General features: G+C 37.6%; 1 protein-coding gene across 2 annotated transcripts in view; it reads right to left on the bottom strand.

Moving 5' to 3' along the window:
• map3k15 (mitogen-activated protein kinase kinase kinase 15) overlaps nt 1-16,493 on the bottom strand; it is a 32,329-nt gene extending 15,836 nt beyond the window's left edge. Inside the window, exons 1-19 of one of the 2 annotated variants that reach the window (XM_089125621.1) lie at nt 15,642-16,493; nt 13,929-14,068; nt 10,667-10,690; nt 7,224-7,301; nt 6,399-6,592; nt 5,322-5,490; nt 5,134-5,240; nt 4,831-5,001; nt 3,637-3,749; nt 3,378-3,537; nt 3,013-3,163; nt 2,818-2,925; nt 2,688-2,737; nt 2,392-2,487; nt 1,812-1,899; nt 1,589-1,722; nt 464-591; nt 253-383; nt 49-154 (exon numbers count right to left, since the gene is read on the bottom strand). In XM_089125621.1, coding sequence (XP_088981747.1) covers nt 49-154; nt 253-383; nt 464-591; nt 1,589-1,722; nt 1,812-1,899; nt 2,392-2,487; nt 2,688-2,737; nt 2,818-2,925; nt 3,013-3,163; nt 3,378-3,537; nt 3,637-3,749; nt 4,831-5,001; nt 5,134-5,240; nt 5,322-5,490; nt 6,399-6,592; nt 7,224-7,301; nt 10,667-10,690; nt 13,929-14,068; nt 15,642-15,948 — 2,455 coding nt within the window. In that variant the 5' untranslated portion in view covers nt 15,949-16,493. The remainder of the gene's footprint in view (nt 1-48; nt 155-252; nt 384-463; nt 592-1,588; nt 1,723-1,811; nt 1,900-2,391; nt 2,488-2,687; nt 2,738-2,817; nt 2,926-3,012; nt 3,164-3,377; nt 3,538-3,636; nt 3,750-4,830; nt 5,002-5,133; nt 5,241-5,321; nt 5,491-6,398; nt 6,593-7,223; nt 7,302-10,666; nt 10,691-13,928; nt 14,069-15,641) is intronic. The other variant, XM_039684837.2, reaches the window with a different exon arrangement.
• Between the last annotated feature and the right edge of the window lie 2,500 nt (nt 16,494-18,993).

The following is an 18,993-nucleotide window of genomic DNA, read 5'->3' as shown; positions in this document are numbered from 1 at the left end:
AGTGCACATTCTGTAACCAAGAAAAGGTAATGAAAGTGAAACAAATACCAGTAAACGTTTCTGTGCAGGGATTGACTCCAGCCAGTCTCTTGGACGTGCCGAAGTCTGAGATTTTCAACACGCCACTGTAGGTGTTGACTAAGACATTGTCTCCCTGTGGACAGATGAATGGGCATTGAACTTCTGCTTTTAATTGCCCACACAACGTCTTTATTTGTCAATGGGCAAATAAAGGTTTGTGACAGTTGTTACCTTGATGTCCCGATGAACGATTTGGTTCTCATGCAAATAACGAAGTCCTTCCAAGATCTGCCGAGTGTAGAAGATTATGGTGGCTTCTTTAAGAGGACCCCACTTTGAACGTAACAACGCTGACAGACTTCCTGTGGAGGAGAGATGATGAATCAATTTTAAAGTAGAAAAGTCATACTTAATATTCTTCTTTCAGAAACCACACATGTACCTCCAGGGACCTGTTCCATGAAGATCTTGATATAGCCATCCTCTGACACAGAGCCCAGATACTGAACAATGTTCCTGTGTTTCAGGTACTTGTGGAGGGCTATTTCCTCATGCAGTGGTTGGGAATACCTGTATGTATCAGTGTTATTTTAGTATTATTTAAATGCTATTATAGTATTTATTAATATTTCAAATTAGCTTTTATTTTTATACTTTCAGTTTTCTTTTTAGTTTAAGTTTTAATAATTTCTTTTGTCATTTTTACTAAAATTTTAAAGCTTTAATTTCAGATTTTCTTTCTTTAAACTTGTTTAATTTCTGTTAGTTGCTATGGCAACATTTACATTTTTTCTAATTCATCTTTTATTTTATTTAACTTTATTTCAATTGACATTTCAAAAACACTTTTTATTTAAAAAATATTACTAATAGTTTTATTACTAACGATAACAACATTGTAGATTTTAAATCACTTATTTGTATCACGGTTTACTATTGTAGACCTACAATCTCTATTCATCTTCCCTCCTGAAAAGACCATCTCTAAGACCTTTTCTGTCTGTCATACAGGGACCACTTTTCACAATCAAATCAACTCCAAATTGATCAAATTATGTCCTAGCCAACATGTTTTCTGGTTAAATATCATTTCAGTTGGAAATGCATCATAGTGCTATAAAAAAAAGAAGAAAATACTATAAAAAAAAAAGTGTTTTAAATCATTTACAAAATTTAATTAATTGTACATTTTAAATTCATTAAATATAATTATCCGTTAATTAAAGTTATTGTTAATCATTACATTATCACTCACTCACTAACTCACTCTTATATCATTAAAAATCTGTATGGCTTTCTTCTCAAGGTTGGGAACAAACAACATTGTTTCCCATTGACTCTCATTGTATGGAGGAAAATAAAAAAAAGTGAGACATTTTCCAAAATATCTTATGTTCCACAGAAGAAAGACAAACATGTTTGGAACAACATGAGGGTAAATGACGACAGAATTACTATTTTTGTCCCTTTAAGTCACCTGATGGAAACACCAGCATCCATAACACAACATATGCTGGTGAACATCCGTGCTGGCCTTTTCAAAAAGGTTTTCATAAAAAAATCTCACCTGCTGTCTCTCTCTGGGATCTCTTTGATGGCAATGCGCACCTGGTTACTGAGGTCTCTCCCTGCGTAGACCACTCCATACGTTCCCCTACCTAGAACCACCCTGTCGCCATTTTCATTGTAGTCGTACTCGTACTACAGAATAATTCAGGAATTAAGTACACCAATCCACACAAATCCAACAAGAATCGACTAGTTTTTAGTCTAGTCAGTCAAGCGTTCACCTCCAGGGTGTCCCCGTCTCCCTCACCCTCCAGCTCGACAGCATTTCCTGATCCGTCTGTGATCAACTCCTTCACCATGGAGCAGAACCTTCAAACAGGAGACAACCATTCCCACATCAGTAAGCAGATTACTTTTTATTCAAATAACCAGTAACTAATTTCTTTGAAATGTTTTTTTGACACGCTATTTTGTTTTCTCAATTATTGACTGACACCTCTCCAATCTCCATGTTGAGAGAAATCTAGAGTAAGTGCAGAGGCGTTGTGTGCGCTGTGTAAACATGATGGGTGATGTAGCTGTGAGCAGGCATTTACTCATCTCACTTGCACAAAAACAGATTCAGTATTCCTCAAAATGGATACAAATAATGAATCGCAAACTCAGAATATTAAGCAAACCTGCAATGATTAACGGTAAATTACACAAATATACTTATTTATGTATTTAATCTCACTTTATTAACCAATGTCTTTGCTTCTGACCTTTAATGATCCAATTCAACCAAACATGACATTAGATAAACATCACATTTGCATTTCATATTTCTATATTTTATAGAAACTTGACCTGAACACCAACCTGCCACACTGTTCCTCTGTGGAGAAGTAGATCTGGAAGTCATCCGAGTTATCGTGGACATACAAAAAGCAGCAGCGCTCATCAAATTTTGAGATGCTAGAGAGTGGGAGGATGCATGAGATCATGAATAAATCACATTTAAATGGAAGAATTGCAGCTGAAACAACATATTTTCATGTTTTGGATGATATTAAAACTGTATATTATATTACACTACAAATAAAATGTATAGTTTGTAAAATTACTATTGTATTTTTTATCCGAAATAAAGTAGAGACAGATAGACAGAATCTCACCTAATGCCTTTAATGGAGGATGCTGTGAAGTTCCACTCATGTATTCCCTTCTGCAACCAGTTCGGAAAATCAAACAATGATACACAAAATAAAAATTTTCAGCAAACATGACGTTACATAAACCACTGACCGTCTCAGAAGGGGACACGTGCCATATTGAAACATTCTTCTCATCAGCTTCACTGTTAATGGAGACATATGAGGGCTGGTACACTTTAGTCGGCTCCAGAATCAACACCTGCGGAATGGAAAAAGGGACGAGTCTATTAAATGCTGTTCGGCCAATTCAGTTGTAGTCCTGGATAGGACACTAATGGTTTAGTACCGGAAAACGGAGCCCATTTGTGGTTCCCTGTGTGGCCTCCACGATAATGTCCATCCAGAAGTTGAGTCTCTCTCTTTGAGGAGAATGCTCAGTGTTCTGCTTCTTAAAATGCTGAATCAACTGAAGGTTTTGGACGACTGATCGCAGGTACCTGAAAGATTAAATGAATGCGAGTTGCATTAAAGCCCAATTTTGCCATTTTAGAAAGTTGAGTTGAGTAAAAGGAGGATGTGGCCAGATTTAAATTCGTATTTCCAGCCTTTTGGTGAAATGCATCTGGACACATCTGTTTGGCAACAGCTCCAACTCTATTTCTTAAACTTAACGTATAGAATAAATATTCTACAGGTATATTGTGTATGTACCATATGGGTGGTTTGAGTTTAAAGAGTTTCTCTGCGGCCTGGACAGCTTTGGGGATGTCATTGGCAAGCATGCCGACAGTAAAGAACTGCCCCACATCCCAGTAGTTATTCATCTTCTCCAGACTGCCTTTACGGCCCAGCAGACTGTTCAATCTCACACCTGAGAGAGAGAGAGAGAGAGTGATAAGGATGGAGCTGTGCTCGTAATGAAGTGAATGGATTGGGGGAAACAGGATACAGAAAGTGTGCTCTTCCTCACCGATCTTCCTGAGCTCTATGGAAGTCTCAAACTGCTGTCCGGACACTATAAGCAGCACTGCCAGATTAATGCCTGAATACAGAGTGGGCTGCAGCTCAAAGCCTTTTCTATACCTACAACACACACACATTAACATTTTCTAAAGAAACGTAAAGTCATCACCACAACAATAGTGCCCTAGGTGGATTCCAGTGCTTTGCTGTGTACTGTAATTGATGGGTTTTTTAGTAGATTTAATGTGTTGCTGTTTTAACCCAATTAATGTAATTATTAGGGTGTTTTAGCACATTTAAGGTCCCTATATACTTCAAGCGAAATCGGAAAAAGTGATGTGACGTCTTTTCGAAGTTTCTTTGGAGTCAGATGTCCGTGGGTAAAAACATGAACCCACTGGTGAGCCGCTTTATAGTAGAAAATGAAGTTGACCTTCTGATGAAATGAGGCACTGACACCGTTTCTCATGTTTAACACAGGAAAGCTGTTTGCTTTAAAGTAATCTACCGACGTGACTTTACTGGAGTGCACATACATATCCACATGAAATCCTTATGATTTCTTTAAAAAAATGCTTGTTTTCTCATTTCTGTTTTGTGAAAGCACGCAGCACATATTTACATATTCATCTAAATGCCACTCTCAGCTGTGGTGGCGACGTTGGGATGTTCGCTAACAGTATACAGCTGGTCACGAATTTTGAACTGTTTTTTACCCCTATCGAGGTGTTTAATACAGCTGCTAAGGCGATCTATCTATTTTTAGTGCATTTTATGCTAGAGTCTTCTGGGTGTTTTTAGCACATGTAATGTGTCTGCTCTCCTCAGTATTTTTAGCACATTGAGTGTTGTAGCTAAGGTGTTTTTATGCAGTTGTTGGAGCGTTCTGTGTGTTTCAGTGCACCTGCTAGGGTTATCTGGGTGTTATTCGCATATTCAGTACACCTACTTCAGATTTAATGCAGTTGCTAGAGTGTTCTAGGCGTTTTAGCACATTTAATGAGGTTGTCCGGGTGTTCTGGGTGTTTTTTTATAGCATACTTAAATTGGGTGTTAGGATGTTCCGGGTGTTTAAAATAACACAAATCATGCAGATATTTGTTCCAGAGCCCAACCTAAAGGATTTCATTCACTAAGAAAAATAAAAAAATAACATGACCTTTGAAAAGTGAGCTTTGAGCAGCTCATTTCCCTCACTCACCACTGGATGGCATTCTCTCTGTTCTTGGTGTCCTTGCAGTCAGAGTCGAGGAAGATATCCTTATAGATGCGCCCACACAAGCAGAACATATCAGGTGCAGGGTGCTCACATGACTGAAGAACCTGCAACATCACACGCAAAGCCTGCTCTCGATCTCCAGGGCTGTTTCGTCTGCGTTCACACACACACACACAAATATAAATGCATTTGTTCCTCCTGAGACCAAACGCTGTATAAGTTAAATGTCTGTTTGCCAAGCATATGAATAGGAGAATATACCACACAATGCAGATTTGTGGTCACCTATTGAGCGCAAAAGCATAGTGGAACTGAATCATGGGCTGGATGGCCAAGTCACAGGTGGGCAACATCTCAATGGTCTGTACCAATTTAACCATGGCATCATAGTCCTGAAAACACGCACCAAGCACCATTAAAACCAAGCTGTAATGTGTTTTAATGCTTAGGTGTTTTTGCTTTACAGTATATACCTGTATATCTCTGTAGGAGAAAAGCAGGTTCATTACAATGTCCTGAGTCAAAACCTCAGTGTTGTCGATGCGGAGTTTGATCCGAGTAAGCTCCTTGGCCAGCTCCTCACCCTGGTATTTATCTCGAGCTTTTCGGATGTCGTTCAGGAGCGTGTCTTTGTAAGAAGCACTGTCAGGGAGGAATTTACAAAAGGCTTTAGCAAATACTCAGAAATCTGTAGGTACTATGAGCCTCAGATATCCTCTTAAAGGGACAGTTCACCCAGAAATGTTTATTCTTTCAGTAATTCCTCGCCCGGCTTATGCAGTTCCAAACCTGTAAGACTTTCATTCATCTTCATAACACAAATCAAGATTTTTTTTATGAAATCAGTTTGTTCCCGTGCATCAAGCAGGTTCAGTGTTGCTTCTCTTTATGTGATCAATGTTTATATATGAATAAAAGCCTAAATTAAATCTGTTCATCATATAAAGCGATCGAGTCTCTACAGAAAATTTGGACCAAACCGCTCAATTCATATAGATTAGTTTTACGATCGCTTTGTGAACTTTATCAAACACCAAAATGGTAGTTGCATAGCTTTTTTTGGAACCATCTGATGCATCTAAATATTATGCAACAACAATTCGTTTTTTTGTACTTTACGTGTTCTTAGCCAGCTAAAAAGTGGGTTAGCAATAGTATAAAAAATCTATCTACACTTAGACTAGTGTACTATGTAACAGAATGCTGAAACCATGGCATTGCAATCTGCTGGAGTTCTAAAATTTGATACCAGACGTCTAGGTGAAAGGACACCCCGATGCTTGTTAGAGTAGCTACTGTAGTGCCAAAAAAATTGTGTATGTCTTTTTAGAGGATTATATAATCTGACTGCTACATCCCATTTGGGCTGAGTCCCATTTCTTCACTACAGTGGCAACGCGATGTGGTCGAACAAATCTATAACAATCCCAAAATAGAAGATGTTTGCTTGATTTATGTTCAGCAAAACATGGCATGACATCGTTATGTAACTCTGTAAAGGATCTTCTGGGGCATCCTGTCAAGAGTGATCATAATGTGAGCGGTCATACCAAGATGTGACGTGAATGTCTTTGAGTAAGTTGACAAAGCGGTCCACCAACGGAACGCACAGAGGTCCAAGAAGGTTGTCCCAGTTGGGTTGCATGTACTCTGATGCTCTACGCTGGGCCACGTTCTCACAGCACAAGTACTCGTTGTTGGGCGTCATCAAATAAGGGATGAAATAGTAGTTCCCACTGGAGGCCTAAGAAAGAGAAACAAATTCTAAATCTGTGAAAAATGCTATATAGACCTATTCTTTGTTGGTAGGGGCACTTTAGAGATCACTGGAATTTGAAGTCTGAACCTCTGAATGTCTCTGTGTTAGTGATCATGTACTGTACTCAGCAGCTGTATGTCAGCCAAGAGATGTGAAGTGCCAAAGGAAATCTTGTTGACACCTTTGTGATCATGTACTGTCCCAGAATTCCAGAGTGAAATGGAGGTGGCCGAAGCACATCTTAGCAATCTGCCACATCAACACCTCAAATGCAAGGGGTCACCTAAAGCCTCTTTCAAGTTAACTGGTCACCATATACTTCTAGACTATTTAAACTGTCAGGAGTTAGTTCTAATCATAGCTACTGAGCACATTTAAAATTCTCAGACTCTTCAGCTGCATTTTGGTTTTTAAAATGGGGTCCAAAAATGGGGTCAGAAACATTCAGAATCCATTAAAATTAACCAAGCTGTTTCTCAGCAAAAAAATAACTCACTCACTGACTGATTCTTTTCATTTCTAAATCGACATGTCAGCCAGACTGAGAGGATCACAGACATCAGTGGTGTATATATTGAAATTTCCCAGCATGCACTAGCACACTCGCAGTACCTACTTTGTTTCTTAGGTTGGAGCCCCTGTACTCAGGAGGCAACTGGACCCATGGGAAGCCTATTTTAACTGGCCTTGCAGCCTACTCCAGGTAACACATGAGATAGAGAGAAAGAAAGAAAATAGGAGAACAAACAGTGAAGGGAACTGAAAGGAAAAGAGAAAAAAGAGTGACAGATATAGAATATACACTACACTGCATCGTATTCAATGAAGAAAGGAAAATAAAGTCGAAGGAGTAAGACAAAAGCAAAGTTCATAACAAAAAAATGTGTCATTTACTCACCCTCATGTTGTTCAAACTCTAGTCATTACTCTTTTCCATGCATTTACAATGAATAGGAAGTTGACTTTTCAAGCTTCAAAGAAATGTAAAAACTTAAGATGTAGTTTGTACAACTCATGCTCTGTATGAGAAGGCTTGAGAAACCGCATAACACCTTTGTTTGAGGCAGTGGGGTTATTGTTGAATAAAAATTAGAACTACAAAAATGTTTTGTTAATCGAAATGAAATAATGCTGAAATGAAATAAACTTTAAATACTACATTAAAAAAGTATGCCCCTTTTTACAAGATGTAATGTAAAGGCCTCACAACGGGACAAATTTTACGCGCGTCATTCGCCGACATTTAACGCCTTGTGAATAAACAATGGGCGCCAATGTGAAGGCCGTTACATAGTCAACGCGAGCTACGCGAGCAAGCAACGCGAGTGACGCGAGCGACGCGCTCCCTTTCATAGTGTAAAAGCAGACGCAAGCGTCACGGGCATGAGTTTTTTATTATTATTTAACACTTTACACATTTTAACTTATTTGGTATTATGTGAAAACCATTACACATTTTTTATAATTTGGTATTATTTAACTTTGTAAAAACCATTACACATTTTAACTAATTTGGTATTTTAATTCATTAATTCATATCCATAAACCATTAATTCATATAACCAGGCTGGTAAATTTGTCACGGGCACTTTTCCAGTCCATTTTCACCCGTCTTTCCCATCGTGATTGCAACCTCTCTCCAGGCATTTTCCAACGCAATTTTATTTGAGTGTACTAATTGTGATGAACTGTCAAATAAATGCGGATGAACGCGTATAAGCTTGTATAATTTTTCCTCCTCGCCCGCCATTGTATTCAAACCTTCTTCTTCTGTTAACATGATATATTTGAATTAATGTACAATTCTTGCAATGTCGCCCCCACCGATACGCATAGTATAGCGTGCATCAGTGCGTCGCGTATCAAAAACTAGGACGACACATTTGGCTACGCATCGACGCATAAGGGCGGCCAAAGCGTAGCGATGCATAGCCTTGCGGACGCGTATGCGTACCGATGCGTTGACTATGTAACGGCCTTGAGTGTTCACACTGACGCGTAAAAGCGTCATTTAAAAAAAAAAATGCCTCGGGTTCGGTTTTTTAGTTTGACGCGCTGCGTCAAAACCTATCCAACCAATGAGACGGCGCTTTTGCTCACGTGTTTGGAGCTTCTGAAGAGACAGTAAAACATAACTTGGGGGCGCTCAAATACAAAACGGTCTTGCCAAGCACACATATGCAACGGTGAAGAAGATATACGCGTCGCCGTCTACACAGCCAGGAAGGAATAAGACAAGGAAGATGCAAGGCAAGATGAATGTAGAGCTTCTGTTCTCGTTGGTGCTAGAACATAAAGAACGATATGACAAACGCGACTGCGACTACAAACATCTTGATAAAAGAGAACTGTTATGGAGTGGTATTGCAGAGCAAATTGGCGCCATCTAATGTCAGGGAATGAATTTGCATGTTCACTCAGCTCATCATCAGCGAAAATCGCTTGGTTGTGAACACAAAAAACGTGTTGAAAAACGCTGACGAATAACGCGTGCTGATATTCGTCCCGGTGTGTACGGGCCTTAAGTCTCAGGTGTCCTCAAACAGTGTCTGAGAAGTTTCAGCTCAAATTTTTGAGGGAAAGAAAAACATGCTTTTTTATGTGCATCTATCTTTAAATGCAAATGAGCACACCACTTTCCAGAAGAGGGCAGAGCCTGTACAGCACCTGCCTCGGATCATAGATATCCATAATAAAGGCTAGATGTCTTGTCCGCGCTGCTGGCCAATGGAGATCGACGTCCGCACCTCTCAGCCATCTTGTCACAGTTTGTAATTTGTAAATCCGTCAAGACTTCAATGAGATAAGAGTATTTGTGTTCGTGCAGATCACTCATCTTACATCAGGTACCACAAAGCCCGCCAGAAAGCTTGCCTGTGACAAGATGGCCGACAGTGATGATGATAGAGACTCCGCTATAAGACATCTAGCCTTTATTATGGATATCTATTCCTTGGATACTCTGCTTTTATTTATCATCTACATCAGGGTCACGTGACATTACATTTCTTCATCATCATGAAAGTTTATTATCTGCATTAGTTTAAAAGCCATTAACTTCTGATATATGGTTTTCTGAGCGCACCCATCCAAAGCATTCGCACAGAAGGCTGGCTGTCAGACGCCGAGTACCGTCAGTAGTAAACTATGTTAAGCTGTCAAATACACACAAGCAAATTCACTGCAAACCCTAGCTTCATCCTTGGTACATTAATGAGAGAAGTAGTAGCCATTTGGAAATGACTCTTTTCAATGAATTGGTTGCTCCAATTCATTGGTCTTTTTATAATTTACTCATGAATTATTTTTCACACAGTGATCAAGTTACTGTAAGTCAATGTCAATGATTTAAATGTCACCCTGTTACTCACACAAAGCTATCACATGACACCAGAAGCCCATGACATGAGCCATATGGAGCATTTTTTGAAGCTTGAAAGCTTCACTCACCATAAACCAGAGACAAAGTCTTGTCCAACAGAACAAAGAAAGTCATACATGTTTGGAACATGAGGTTGAGTAGATAATGTCAGAATTCTTGAGTTAACAATTCCTAAGAAAGATGCCTGAATAATTCCTAATGAATATTAAGTTAACACACTTTTGCTTGTGTCTGGCTCATTTCAATGACACACATAGCTTTAAAATGCTGCTATAAAAGATCAGATTCCTCTATGTATCCATTCAACAGAAGAGGTTTATTTAAAGACTAACACTTGACGACCATCTCCTTTTTCAAAACCATTAATTCAGAGAGCCATGACACCTTGAAAGCCCTTCATCAGAATACACAATATCCTTCACGACTGGACACAGCGACCCACCAGAACATTGTGTCCACTCACAGATTAGTGTGCTGTATGTGCATAAAGAAGAGTTCTGGAAATGATCTGCCGACCAAATGAAGTGGATATAAATAAAATATATTTTCGAGGCCTGACACAGAAGAGCACGTAAACGTATGTCATAAGAGCTCCAAAAATAGTCTCATACACAAAGCTCTTGGCACACCATCAACAGACTCCAAACCTCATCAGATTACATCCTTTTGATACTTACTGTGTTTTTCTGTGCCACCATGTCCTATGCAAGAAACAAAAGAAAAGAAAATAATTACTGAATATTTCCAAAAATGCATGCATACTAAAGCAATAAGCCTCAAGAAGCCATGGTTTACAGTCAATTTAGAACAGTGTTGTTAGGCAGGATGCAGAGCAAAGCTGTTCTAAATTCACTTCAAACCATACTGTAACTTCACAGGGCATATTGGCAAGGCTTTATAAAATAAACACAAAAACAACTCTTCCGTCAAGCAATATAGTTCTTCAGAAAAAGCAACACAGGGACATAATGGCGCAGTAATATTGATCTAATGCGTTCACAGGTGTATGTTTGTAGAATTCAACAGCTTTGAATGTGGCTCAACCAATCATAATCAAGGATTAGGACTGTCCAGGACTATCTTATATAAGCCCCAGACTACCTAAGCTTTGCTGTCATGCCATTTATTATACTTATTCCATGACTGATGGCCATATGAATGAATGAAACCGGACTGAATCAGTTGGACAGCAGCGTGACAGAACATTAACAAATACACAAACAGATCGTGTGGCGCTCCTTCCCATGTGTGATTGTCATCATTTCGGTATGCTAGCCTAGAACACATGCCTTCCGATGTCTCTGTGGCAATGTGGGCTCTATGAGCATGCAGCTGTCCTGGGCTGATAGCATTCCTTAGCTGGAATACAGACCGTGTTGTTCAGGCAGCTCTACTGTCCGGTGCCCAGAAAAGATCAACTCTTTCCTAAGCTGAGAATAGCAGGTCAGTAGTGGACGGCCTCTTTGTTCAGATGACCAAGATACTAGTCTGAGGGCTCGTAAGGTTAACCTCCTCCCATCAATCCTTGCTAGTATTAGTGTGGTAGCACTTAGAAAAAGTTATGACTGGAATATGTAATTCCAAAGTAACACAGCTGGATCATTTCCACAATGACCAATGCAATCTACCAAGAGCAGCTGGTTTAAGACATGCTTTTTAGGCCATTATGACATTTTTTTTTTCCACCCCCCAACTTAGGAATTACATATTCCTGTCCTAACTTTTTCTAAGTGCCACCATACAAATACTAGCAAGGATCAATGGGAGGTTACAACTTTCGAGCCCTCAGGCTCTTACAGTCTCTTTTAGTATCTTTGTCATCCAAACAAACAGGCCGCCCACTGCAAGCGGCCGGGCCTGACCTGCTATTCTCAGGGTAGGAAAGAGTTTAACTGAAAGGGAAACTCCTTTTAATGCATGTGCAGTTCAGTCAGCCATAAAAATAACCCTGTTTTTCACTGCGTGCCTAAAGGAAATCCTTACAGTAGTTTTGGAACGCCAAATGAGAGTTTGTACTGGTGCGAGTTATTAATAAATCTGGCCCAAAGTCTCTTTTTGTGAACATTTTTTAGGTGAAAAGTAGTTCATTCAATATTTATATTTTATTAAAAATTCTAAAAATTAGCTAAATAAGACAACTTTTTTTTTTAATGGACATCTTTGAAGGCCAAAAGAATTTCTTGAATATTTCAAGATATTAGCTAGCTAAATAAGACAAAGCCTTTTTTGTGGATGTCTTAGGGCAAAATAAATGTTTATTATTATTATTATTAATAAACAGGGTTTTAGGTAACACTTTACAATACGGGTGCACTAATAAGCATTAATTCATGCTTAACTAATGCACAGATAATACTTAATTAATGTGTAACTAATGATTATCTAAGCTATTCATTAATGATTACCACATTAGGAACTAATTAAGAGTCTGTAAGGTTAATGTATTAGTTCATACATTAATTGTTATTAATTAAATATGTAATTGTGGATTCATTCCATAATAACTCATTTTTTAACTGATAGTGTTAATTACCAGAATGAGCCAAAGCCTTGTATTTCAACTTCCAGATAATATGACATGTACACTATGCATAAATACATGATTAATTACTTCATTGTTAGTGCAAATTCATGTGCAAATTGCTACAATTACTAAATGACTAGTTAATAATGATGTGCCCCAACAAGTAAAGTCATAACATAACGATACCTTTGCAAATCATTAGCTAATGATTAATTAAAGCAGACAACTGGAAGTTGAAGTGCATAGCTTTGACTAATTGTGGTAATTAACACATTAATTTACACTATTAGTTAATAAAATATGTTATTAAGGAATTAATATACAATGACACATTGAATTAATAGCAATTCATGTATTACTTAATCTATTAATCATATAGACTCTTTATTAGTTGCTGATTCAGTAATCATTAATTAATGGTTTAGTTCTTCATGAGTCATACATTAACTCGTGATTATCTGTGCATTATTTAAGCGTGAATTAATGCATATTAGTGCACCTGTATTGTAAAGTGTTATTGGATTTTCTTTAGGGGTAAGATTGTGGTTTTAGATAATTCTTAGTCTCAAACATCTGTAGTAATTATTATAATTAGCTTGATTTAAAGGTGTAGCACTTAATTTTCCTGCAATCTACAGCACTACACAACTGCAAAATACTTACTGTGACCAAACAGGTTTCCTATCTTCCATTGTTAGTCCTACTCAAACTCAAACTATTAATTAAATCAATATTATTTAAACCAGTATTTACTATTTTAGGGAAAATCAGACTACATATGGCTTTCTTAAAATCATTGAACATTAAAAAGTGACACACAGAACCTTTAAAGGTGATATATTATGATTTTGTACATTTCTTTAGTGTTTATGTTGCGGTTTGAGCTTGAAAAAGGTCTGCAAAGTTATAAAGCACTAAGAACTTATAATCTATATCAGTGCATACTGTTTCTGAACCCCCTGAAACTAGTCTTGAGTTTTCTTCCAGCGTACACATCACAATATCCCGCATTTAAATAATTCCCCTCAAGGCAAATGCAAAATAAAGGGTTGAAGCCTCGCTGAGTTGTGTTGAAACTTGCAGTAATGATAAGAGGAGTGGCATTTACGAAACATGCTCGAAGCAGTTGACCAATCATAAAACACTGGTTTAGCCGCCCAATCAGAGCACATTGCACATTTTTGTAAGGAGGGGTTTCTTAAAGACCAGAACTAAACAGAGCATAACTGACAGAGTATATTTTAAAACAATGTAAAATATGTGAAAAGTAAGGTGTTTTTTGAACATTCAAGCATGAAAACCTATTCTAGTAGACCTTAAAAAACAAAATCAAAACTTTGTAAAAGGCCATAATACTGTAGGTCAACAGAAGTCTAAGTAAACAATTGGCTCATGAGTGTGTTCAAGACTCTCACCTTAAGGGACTGTGCCGTGTCAGGGTCCGTGTCGTGGTAGAGTATGACATTGTTGGCCATGTCAAAGCTCTCACGGACACCGAGGTGATAAAACAGGGATGGCTGTCTGAACACATCGCTCATGTCCACAACTGCAATGTCTGCAACCAATCAGAGACACAGTAAGCACTCGGGGGGGAGAACATAATGCAGAATCCCATTATAATACACTCTGGTTTTGCATAATTTTAAGCATGAAACAAGAAAACATTTTCATGAGCTTCTTTTGTTTATTACGACTATCCATGACAACACACACTATAAACTCTTTAAATAACCTTTTGTCTGTTTAAAGTTAGTCCTAAGGGCATATTTGTTCTACTATATATGGTTATATTTGTTCGTTTCCAGTCAAACACAGTCTGTGCTTACTCTGCTGAAAGTAACTATGCAAACATCTGAAATCATGTTTAAAAGCCATGCACCAAACGCTCAAAAATACAAGACCAGACTTGATGTATTACTGTGAGATGCATGACTCACGTCACATTCTTAATAAAGAGGAGAAGAGGGAAATACAATAACAAGAAGACTAGTCTATAGTACTGGAGATAGAGTTTTGTTCACTTTTTACAGAACTAGAATTCAAAGTTTTAGCTTTGAAATGCACTTTTCTTCAGTGAAAAGTGCTGTAAATGAGCCATGCTGTAGCGAATTCTGGATTCACAAAAGGGCACAGCATCAAACTTAAAAACATTCCCATTTTCTCACCCTCCTAAAGCTCATATGTAAACATATTTTGATCACTCAGAGTAATGCGTGCAGCCACGCCTACGAGAGACAGAAAGTGTGTGTGAGAGAGAGACATCATACTAGACCTGGCGAGTAAATTCCAGGAAAGGAATGTGCTGTAGGCAGAAGATCCCAAAAGCACACCTAATATCCCTTGAAAGAGTTCGCCTTGAACTTTTAGTAGTCTTCCCATAGGAAAGCCCATTGATCCCTTACATTACATTACCGTTAACAATTTAGCATAATTACTTTTTGAGAAACTTTTTTCCTTCTGTCTGTTATCTATATAATATAGTGTGTTTTATTATATATGTGTGTGTGTGTGTGTGTAAAAAAAATATTTATATAATAATTATAATGGTTGCTTTTTCTTGTGTTATATTGTTTTACTTATGATTATTTCATGTTTTTTTTTTTTTGGATGGTGCAGTATTACTAATATTCACCTTTTTATACTAATTATAAGAGAGCAACTAGATTTGCATATAACAGGACCACCATTTATTTATCATTTATAATTTTACATATTTATATATATTAATGTTTTATAAAGTTTTGTTTATAACTTTTTAATATTATTGTATTTGCATGATATTACTATAGTAGTAGTGTCATTAGTATTACTATTCTTACAAAGTTTCAATTGAATTTCATTCAATTGCACACCCATGCTCTAAATCTTACGACCACTGGCAATGAGTTTGAATTCTTATAGAGATGCACCATCCTGCAGAGCTGCATGTTATCTATGGAAGTCCTGGTCCAAGAAGCTCTCCAAAATTTCACATTTTTGGATGTTTCGACAATCCAGCACATCGTTGTTCGAGGCTCCAAGAACTGAACTGGGTGTGCCAGATAAGAGAGACACCCAAAGGGTAAAGTGTTGGGGGGCTCTAGAACTATAGCCTCGAGCATTCTTAAACCTGCCTTGAAGTGCCTCACCTGCGTCATAAAAGGTATCAAGCACAGTTGTCTCCCCAAAGTCTAATCGTCCAAAAGTCACTGTAGTTAATATGGCACTCTCCGCGTCGCAGGCGCGCTGGAGACACTGGAGCGCCCCGGATTCCGGGCTGTTCGCGGCCACTGCCTTCAGTCCATCATTCAGCACATAAACCGCTCGCAGGGACCTCTGTTTGGTCACCGGACTCGGGCTGGTCACATCAGTCCTCTCCACGCCTGCAGACATGGAAACCGCTGCGGTGTGGTCGCCACCAGTCTCTGATGTGGGTTGATTGGACATGATCTCCATACTGCGAGTAATTGTTTTGTCCCTCTGCGCGTTCCTCCTTTTCTTTGCGCCGTTAATCAATAATGAATAACCAGAGTTTAGTGCGCACCTGTGGCACGGAAAGGCGCGTGGATGTGACGTCCAGCGTCTTGCGATGCATTAAAGCAGCGCGCATCACTACATATTACAATCCGGTCCAGTTTTATCTCGTTTGTGCCAGCGGTTGTGCAATTATACAAAATGCAGCTCTTGTGAATTAACGCGGAAAGTCAGACAAACTTAAGCCGCACCGCGCACTCAATGTCTCCGAAGACGGGCATTACCATCCTATTTGAGGAAGTCATCTCTCCTGCCCTCTTTGCAAACTGATCCGATCATTTCCTCAAACGCCTGTCCTTCCGATCAGGCGTATTTCAAAAGAGTTTCTTGCGCGAGGAACGTCTCGCGGTTGTTGCTGCATGTAGCTACAGTCTCTATTAAATCATCTGGAGCAGATGTCTAAATATAAAACTCGATACGCGCATGGCAAACAGACCCCCACCACCAGGTCCACATAGCCCAGGGCTCAAGTTCGCCAAACTGGTTTACTCTGTTGTTTTCATTTCATTTCAGAATTGAGAAACTGGAAGTAACCAATTCCAATACACTGCAAGGCTTCATTTTCCCACGCTGGCACGCTCACTAACAGTAATTTTTTTTGTAATTTTTCCTCTGAAGTTCTGTCATTTCCAATCCATCACGTTTGAAGTGTACAATGAAGCGGTGGAAATAGCATTTTACACATTTTGGTAGGCTAATAAAGCGACCGACTGCTTTTGCTTCGGTGTTTAATAGCATTTTATGACTCATAAATAGCCTACACAGAATTATTTTCGTAATTAAAAAATTACGCACCATGAAAATATTCTGTAAAATATTCACATAGGCCTACCTTGGTTCTCTTTACACGTCACATATTTCACATTTTATCTCACTCTTCATTGACACGAATGCCTTCTGGTAAACAATTAGCTTACACGTTTTTAAACTTCATTAGGCGCAAAACGGCAACGTGACGTCATAACGGTGGTGACAGCTGTACTAATTGATGTTGCCTAAATCTCATACCGGTTTCTTTTTTTTTTGTTTGTTTGTTTTTTATTGTATTATTATTTGAATTTATGTTGTATTTTTTTATTTACTGTAATGTATAATTATTTCAATAAAAAAAAAAAAAAAAATTGATGTTGCCTAAATGAATTATTTTGTAATTCATTTTTTAAATAGACCTATTGAACAGCATAATATGAATTGCATATTATAGTCAACGTATAAAAATATATTTAATTAATTGAATATTTTAACAATTTTTGTACAAACTGGGTAATTTTACCACTGCATATATAATTATAAATATAAAATGTAAATATATAAAAATAAGTTAGTGGTCAAATTTTAAATTTTAAGTGCCACTCAAATGAAGGTCTAGAGCGGTTCAGTTTTAAAAATAATAGAAAATATAAATAACAACAAGAATAATAATTGTGATCATTGCTTTTTTTTATTGTGATTGTTATATTATTACTACTGCTACCACTAATAAAATATTTATACAAATATCTCTTATTATTTAAGGGAATGCCATTTAAAGAATAATTTAACAAGTTATCATTAGGCCTATTTCATTTGTTTACAAACAGACAATACGAGGTCATGAAGGGACACACTCAGCACGATTAACACATCCTTTAACGCACACAAATTACAAAAATATATTTTAATTACAACACAGGATTATTTCTTCAGAAATGCCGTCAAGCAATAGGCTATACTGGCGTCATTGACAGAAACTACTTGGAAAAAATGGTGGTTGTGCATGGCGAAATGCCGAACTATTATAGTTCCTCATTCATGCAAACTCTACTCTTAGACAAAAGGTGTCATGAGAGGGTTCCGAATGATGTATGTTTTGTTTATGAATAAAGTCTGCATGTTTTCAATTATTCCACCTGCAAATGTACTGATATTTTATCTTTTATACATCTGCATTATCAAATGCAATATATATATATATATAGCCTATATATATATATATATATATATATATATATATATATAAATATATAGCCTATTTTTTTTTTTTTCAAATGATTGACCCAAACATCATACCTACTGCATTCTAAAACATTTCTGAGGTGTGCTCACATCTCCTGGTTTTGTGCATCATTAGTGATGTGACCGTCCTTGGAGACACAGTTATCTGCAGGCCTCAGTGGCCAGCAACTAGGAGACCTGATCCTCAATTACCAGATCAAATACCATAAAGAGAAGCGGATGCCTATGGAATGATATCAGTGAATGTCTTAAATGTGTTTGAGAGAGGGGTCCATATAGCTGCATGCAGACAGTAAGCGCTTCTGAGGGCCGACTGAATGTTTGTATGTATCGGAGCCGCTTGATGTGAGTGATCTTATCTTTTATAGAAGCTGAACTTAAAATTACTTTCATTTCATAAAACATCTCACATATGCATGACCTTTGAAATGATACACAAACCCCCATCAAAAAAGATGTACAAGAATGTATAATCTGATCAAAGATCAGCTGTTTGATGTAGGCTTCTGACTTAGTCTGGAAAGGGAAATTATCTTTCTAGAAATTACATTTTCTTTCAAATGAGATTCTTTTGTGGGTTAATAAAGATGACTAAGATGATGAGAAAAAACTTTAGTTAAAAAAAAAAGAAAAAAAAAATCTGGTTAAAAATAATTTGGATATTACACACACACACACACACACACACACACACACACACACACACACACACACACACACAGTGTGAGTGCATAACTCAACATAACAAAACTACTTCAAAGATTGCACTTCATAAATATATTTCAAATAAATATATATTAATAAAATGTCAGACAACCTATTAGACCATTTATTTATTTATTATTATTATTATGTATTTGACATTCGTTTAAGCCTTACATTTAAAGGGGCCATGAACTTTAGCCTCTGATTTGAACATGGTTCAAAATCATCGTTCAAAATGATTTGAAGGGGCATGTCTGCTGTGTGACT

This window comes from Pimephales promelas, chromosome 22, assembly GCF_988280905.1.
Source record: "Pimephales promelas chromosome 22, fPimPro1.hap1.1, whole genome shotgun sequence".
Lineage (NCBI taxonomy): Eukaryota > Metazoa > Chordata > Actinopteri > Cypriniformes > Leuciscidae > Pimephales > Pimephales promelas.
This window is presented reverse-complemented; position numbering and strand designations above follow the sequence as displayed.